General features: G+C 37.3%; 1 protein-coding gene across 1 annotated transcript; it reads left to right on the top strand.

The window, feature by feature from the left end:
• Nucleotides 1–605: 605 nt before the first annotated feature.
• On the top strand, nt 606–4,546 carry LOC116300732 (ryncolin-1). Its single transcript, XM_089038495.1, has 5 exons — nt 606–817; nt 2,043–2,330; nt 2,495–2,586; nt 2,699–2,990; nt 4,055–4,546. Exons 2-5 carry the CDS (start codon nt 2,120–2,122, stop codon nt 4,303–4,305), a joined length of 846 nt encoding a protein of 281 aa, XP_088894621.1. The 5' UTR covers nt 606–817; nt 2,043–2,119; the 3' UTR covers nt 4,306–4,546.
• The last annotated feature ends 2,677 nt before the right edge of the window (nt 4,547–7,223 follow it).

Below are 7,223 nucleotides of genomic sequence, written 5' to 3'. Positions count from 1 at the left end.
GATGTATTGGGGGGGGGGGGGGGGTTGATAGTTATTTCATTTTAAAAGGGGGAGGAGTGAGAAGTTATTTTACGTTTAGCACAGGGGGGGTTTAGCTTTAATTTAAGCCCAATTTGGAGAATTTTAGAACCCTCCCTCCCGATTATTTCACAGTCCCTAATGCATGACACCCATCGTTTTGTTTGTGAAGCAAAACATGAGATGTTTCATCAATAGATCCGTCACAGCAGGGACCACCACACAGTGCGGTGAGCTGTAGGCTGGAGTCTGCAAAAAAACATGTTAAAACTTCGTGTTCCGTTTTTTTCCGCTTTCAAGTCCTAACAAAAGAATCTATTTTCTTTACTTATGAGCTCTTTAGAATCAAACTCATTCAAAATCATGAGGTATCTATAGGAGACTATTATGGTGCAAACCTGGAACTCTTTTTACCTCGCAAGGTTAAATCTGCTAAAACCATTGGTAGTTTGAAAAACAAACCTAATAATATCACCTTACGTGATATTATTATATGGCGTACCTGAAAATAATTTCAATGTTTTTTTAATATTCATATGAGCATAGCAACCGTATTCAAATGAAGATTGCTGTTGTTTGAGTGAGTGACTTAACGAAGAGTCTTCAATATGATTTTTATAGTGCTATTCGGATAAAAAGTCTCCTTGCCCAGGTTACTGAAGTGACATCTTTTTACCAAATTTAACGTACTCCTAAGTCCAAAGATCAAATAGTATTCCATGCTGTTGCCGATGGTCGACATATTGATTTCATATTCCACACAAGAAGTCACGAAAGATCTAGAGAAGAATAGGGAAAGGTACGGGGAAAAAATGGATGTAAATATCTGGCCCAGCTTTCTGAACTAGGCACCCTTCTACCTAATTAAGGTGGCTCCATGAGGTTTTATCAGCGTGCTACCATGGGCAACTTCAAATTGCAAATACGCGGACGCAAACAATTCAATACTCAAAACTAGATTTTTTTCTAGACGATTCAAGGGAAAGACGAAATTTCCGAATTGGCATGTTTTTAAAAGAAATCTTTCAGAATTTTTTTTTAGGAATTTTTTAGAATTTTTTTTTTCAGTCTGGCCCATGGTTTGTATCAATAAACCATGGTTAGTTAACGATATTTATAAAACTCATCAATCATTATTGAGGAAAACACAATAGAAATTATTGTCCGTGGAGGAGGTTGTATATCTGATACAAAATCGTCCTGATTTGCATAAACTTTAACTCCAATATTCTCAGCCAAATTCAATTTTATCTTTGAAATTATACTAGAACATGAATGTATACACCTCGTTTCATAAGTAATATACAATATTCGTGTCCGTGTTGTATCAGATATACAATCACTCGCTTCGGCTTGTGGTTGTATATCTGATACAACACGGACACTCATACTGTATATATTACATAAAGTGTGTATGTTCATAAAACTATTGACTAAGCTTTCCTAATATCGATAGAATAAAATTTTCATTTGCAGATTTCCAGTGTAAAGTCAAGGCCGCAAAGTCTGAGTTAATTGCAAAATGAGTAAAACATTGCTAACTCACTTTTTTTTTTTTTTTTTTAATTTATTGTATATTTTTAAGTTTTCCGCTAGTACATATCCTCCTTCCATCAAACTCTACATTTGAGGTGTTGTGTGTTGCAAATAATGATTGTAGTAGTAGCCTTTTACATGGATCGGAGTGATGGTTGAAAATTAGAAAATCGTTTGAGGAGCCAAACTTTTTTTTTGTTTAATGAGGGGAGTTTACTTCGGTGCGCTTCAAAATATAGTTTTGGTCAAGATCCAGCGATCCAACTTTTTGACTTTCCAAATGAGGCGCTTCTATTATATTCTCAGGTTTTTATTTAGATTTTACCCGATATTATGTAGGAAGGAGGTAGAGAGGTGTCTAACTGATTTGAACCAAATTGTACATTTGAACCACCTAATTAAAAAGGCTTAAGATTGGCTAACAGAAAAATTCATTCAAAAACATGTCCAAAATTCGTGTTTGAGATTTATCTGTCTTTATTCCACAGCATGATTCAGTAAGTTTTACCCACAACCTGTTGTACTGTTGACTGAACGTGAGTGTCGAAGGGGAACAACTCTTAAGATGAAAGTGTTGAGATTTGTGCTGATTTTCATCAGCTTGTTTTTTGTCAGTGAAGGAAAACAAGTCACCAAAACCAAAACGAATGGCGATGTATATCATATTTATTTTGGAGGTGCGGCTACTTCCAAGCAGTTTTCCGGTGCCCTGAAAGCCATCGAAGAGAAATTGAATGTCATCATGGAAAAAATGGGAGCTTCGTTAAACAAAACTGGTACGTTCTAGTATGAAAGGAGGTATTGTTAACAATTCTTAAAGCAATCATATGTCATTGCTATTCCTGTTATTGAAGTTAATTTATCGTCGACTGAAATTGCTGTGTACAACCCGGTATACAAACACAACACCAGAAATGAGCACAATTCGTTTTGTTTCCAGTGCCCAAAAACTGTGCTGAAGTTCTTAGAAGAGGTGGCAAGAAAAGTGGTGTTTATACAGTCGATCCCGGTGACGGCAAAGGGCCATTCAAGGTAGCTTTACAAAATTGGATAATCTTTCTTTTGACTAGTTGAATAGTTGACTAGTTGGCTTTCTAAATAAATTGAAGAAATAGTTTTTTCAGTGTGATATTTCGTTTCATAGGTTTACTGTGACCAGAACACGAGTGGAGGTGGATGGACAGTCTTCCAAAAGAGACAAGACGGTTCAGTCGACTTCTATCGAGGTTGGGCTGACTACAAGAACGGTTTTGGTGACCTGAAAGGCGAGTTCTGGTTGGGACTGGATAAAATCAACCGGTTGACCCATCAGACTCGTAACCGTCTTCGTGTTGACCTACAAGACATCAAGGGGAAGAGTGTGTATGCTGAGTACGACTACTTTGCTGTGAGCAGCGAAAGAAGCAAGTACAAACTGAGCCTTGGAACTTATTCAGGTTAGGAAATAACTAGATCCTCTCTTAAAAAAAGAGAAAAAACTTTAAAACCTTGCTTTTGATAAACAGACCTATATCGGGAACCGCAAAGACGACGTTGCTAATTGCTATAGCCCATCACCCACTTTTTCCCTTTCCCCATTCTAGTCTCTTTTAGCTAGTTTTCAATGTTATCCCCCACTTTTTCCCATATTAGTCTCTTATATTTTCCAATCTTATCCCCACTTTTTCCCATACTAGTCTCTTATATTTTCCAATCTTAGCCCCCACTTTTTCCCATACTAGTCTCTTATATTTTCCAATCTTAGCCACCACGTTTTCCCATACATGTCTCTTATATTTTCCAATGTTATCCCCGGTCCAGGGTCCTTGACCTTTTAATGGCGCCAATTCATAGTTTGTTTGCACGTGACGTGATAGAACCGAAGAAAATAACTCAAAAATAATTATGAATTCTATAAACATGATTCTATGATATGTTTTAGAGAACTATGACGTGACTTAGTGTAGAAAAATTCGGATCGTTTCGCCGTTTGTTTTTTGCATTAGTATCTCAAGAGCCATAGAAATGAAGAATTTTAAATATTAATTTTTAGCATATTTTCGCTTAGCATCGGATTTTATATATTTTGATTTGCTTGGAAATATATTAAAGATTTATTATGAAAATAATCAGCAGCATTCATTCAGTTCTAGAAAAATGAAGCAACTTCCCCGACCATATCAAAGTACTCTTAGATTTGTCATGTTCGTAACTGTATTCAATTTATACATGTCTAAAGTGAGCTTGATAATTTTTTGTCTTGAATTTTCGCCATACATTTACACTTGAAAAAATCTTAAACTTCGTAAGCTCGTTTCAGAAATGCTCAAGTACTCCAAATTTATGTCCAGAGCTGTATTATTGGTGGTTCTACATTGTCATTAGGATTGTTTTTGATTGACACCGAAAAATATTCTGGCACTAGCAAAATACACGTGGTTGCAAACGATCAATCAAAACCCATAGAATTGACTTTAATTTCAATCGTTTCAAATAGATTAATTACTGTTTTCACTCGTAGGCACTGCTGGTGACTCACTCTCCTACCATCGTGGTATGGCCTTCACCACCAAAGATCGTGACAATGATGCCAAAAGTGGAAACTGTGCAGTGAACTACACAGGTGCCTGGTGGTACAAAAGCTGTCACTACTCTAACCTGAACGGCCTGTACCACCACGGGAAAAATAGAGCTGATGGAGTCGCCTGGTATCACTGGAAAAACAATTATTACTCTGCTAAGAGAGCCGAGATGAAGATACGACCTGCATAAAATACTTGTTATCTTACCAGTTTAGAAATCTCCATAAAGAATCAAGCTCTCAAGTATAGAAATAAATATACTATCAATTATGAAGAATGTGAAAGATTAAATTCTACTAGCATCACATGGAAGAAAGCCAGAACTTTCTGTAAAAAATGTGTGCGGTAGAAGGCGTGACAGTCACGCATTGTTGGTCGACGAAAATCTTGTAGAATTTAAAAATTAAAATAAAATAATACAGCATGAAAAATGGTGGTTGATTGATTGAAATAGAGATTGCTCATTTCCAAAGTTTTTTTTAAATCTCATATCAAATCATACATACACTGAATCAGATTTACATCAAATACAACCATAGACCAAATGCTGAAATCCACCCCAATGTAGGCCCAACCCGCGAACGAAGCGACCCGGCACGATCCGTGACTTTAAATCACGCCAGATACCCCTCATTTCTAAAGTTGTTTTGTACTTTCGTATCAAAAGGCGATGATACCAATGGACGTGGTAACAATGAACAATTTGGGAGATAGTTCGTTGCTGTTTTCTTTCTTTTTCTTTTATAATTGTTTATACACAATTTCACACTTCGTTAGCGACCCATTTCTGTCAACCTTGTATACAAAATATAAATAAGTTTGAAAATAAAACTAGCGGTATTTCCAAAAAATAAAGGACGGCGAAAACAAAACATTTAAAGTTTGTCGATAAACTTGACGTCAAAATATTATCGTACATTAGCCTAACACAGGCAACCCAGTAATCATTGCCACATATGTATATCTTCTACCGCCAGATTGCTAGATCACAAAACAAGAGTCGTGCCTAACAAACGCCCTGTATTACCTCTTGACGCAAATAAGGTTCCACCACGTTGATAATTTGAAAAACCTTTTTGATACTTAGTCTAGCTGTTTGAATTTTATTCAGTTGCGTACCGGTTTGAACAGAAAAATCCTCGGTAATAAAAAGCAGATCTTGATATTTGGCCCCAAGCCATGTCGTTGAATGAAACAGATGTTGCAGTCGTTGAGAAGGCAGTTCAAGAAGCTCTCGAGCAGCTAGACAAACATGCCCCTGAAGAGTACGCCAAGCTGAAGTGCAGATCCCGAAAAGAAGAAAGCCGTTACTGAGTCAGCGAGGAATGCAGCGACTGAACACGTCAAACTTGCCAAAGAATTAGCTGATCAACTAGATGACATCGCTAAACGAAAGATTAGGTCTAGTTTTGGAGAAAATAAGCGGTAAACGATTTCTATGATGTCATCATTACGTCATAATGAAAAGGACGCTTTAAACTAATTTATTATTTGTGAAACCTTTACTCCTTTCCTGACATTGTGTGAAAAGCGCTTGCAGATCGAGTTATTCAAGAAAAAGTTGTAGCCGTTTCAATGCGGCTAGTTGTGCCAGACCAAAACTACCCAGAGCCTCCTTAATGGCGGAATCAAACGGCCAAACTTTACCGGCTAAATACAACACCTACCCAGTCTCGTATCGAAAAAGATTTTGGACAGTAAGCTATATTACATACCTAGTTTTATATGGTACAATTTCCAGGGATGGTGTCATTTTAGTAAGGCTACCACTTTAGCTTTTTAATTGTAAATTGCAATTTTATTATTTATAGTTATTATTATTCATATTATAGTTCTTTTCTATGTATATATTGTTATGTGCACGACTTTTATGTAAACCAGTTGTATCAACTGATGAAATCTCTTGGACAAATAAAGCTCATCCATTCGTTCTTTCTTCTGATGATGAGGCGTGCCGCTCGCAGCTACCGAGTTAGCATGATTATGAAAATGGCAGTAAAAGGAGGAATTAAAAAAGCGCGCGCAGTATGGAATATGGCGATTGGTTGATTTTTGAAGTTTAAAAAAACTGATGAAATGCTGATTTCCAAAGTTGTTTTCCACTGTCGCATCGGAATGCGACGATTACAATTGATCAGTATACTAGCATGATTTGAAATGATTAAAGGGATTTCAGTAACGCATAAAATGAAAAATCTGCGCACAAACTATCATCCTTAAGGCGCATGCCTTTGTACGGTGATATAAACAGGCTGGAAGCTGCGGTAAAGTACGGGAAAAGCAAGCTTAGGAGCACGAGACGTAGCCCAGCGTTTCTTTTGCTTCTCGAGTGCTCTACAGCTCCTAGAGTCCAATACAGAGACATTAAAGCAGCCATCATGTATATTGCTTTTATAAAGTATTTTTTAGCGATTTTGAGAGAGTCTCTGTCCTTTGACATAAACAGTCAAACAGCGTTATATTTGAACTATTCTATAAATCATTACTTATATTTAGCCACCTCCGCAGGCTATTCCATACATTCTCCGTTGGGATCTCTGTGTTAAATCTTATGGCAGAGAAGAACTAGGAACGAGAAACGAGAGAGGAGGAGGAGTGGGGATGAGAGAGGAAGAGAAAAAGGGAGAGGAGTAGCTTGCCAAAAATCGAAGCGTACACCCTGTGGACGCGTAAATTCACCCCGGGACCCCATAGGGCTTGTTTGCTTAACATAAACACATCACTGGGGTGGCCTTAGTTTTCATTGCGTATTTCAATATGCCGTCGTACAAGTATTTAGTATTCAAGTTAAAAATTCCACGTTATAAACATAGTAAGATTCCTGTTTACAGACTTGGATACAGAAGGGTAAAGAATGACTTTAAAAAAACGCCGTTGGCGATGGAAAATAAATCTAACGAAACCCGAAACTTGACTTTTGAGTTCCAAAAGCTTAAAGTTCGCAGGTCGGTGAACATGAGTTGGTTGATTAGGAGCTTGAAGAAGCGAAAACTTCGTAACGTTCGCTGCGAAGCTCAGAAATCTTTTAATTTTTAAACATTGTAGCTTCACAGCAGTAGACACATGCGCGCAATTGGTATAGCGTAACGTTGACAGTTAACATGCAGC

This window comes from Actinia tenebrosa, unplaced genomic scaffold (assembly GCF_029948245.1).
Source record: "Actinia tenebrosa isolate PJP-AT-01 unplaced genomic scaffold, QUT_ActTen_1.0 PGA_scaffold5__44_contigs__length_20552954, whole genome shotgun sequence".
In the NCBI taxonomy this organism is placed as follows: Eukaryota; Metazoa; Cnidaria; class Anthozoa; order Actiniaria; family Actiniidae; genus Actinia; species Actinia tenebrosa.
Note: the sequence above shows the minus strand (reverse complement) of the source record. Positions and strands in the feature narration are given on the sequence as shown.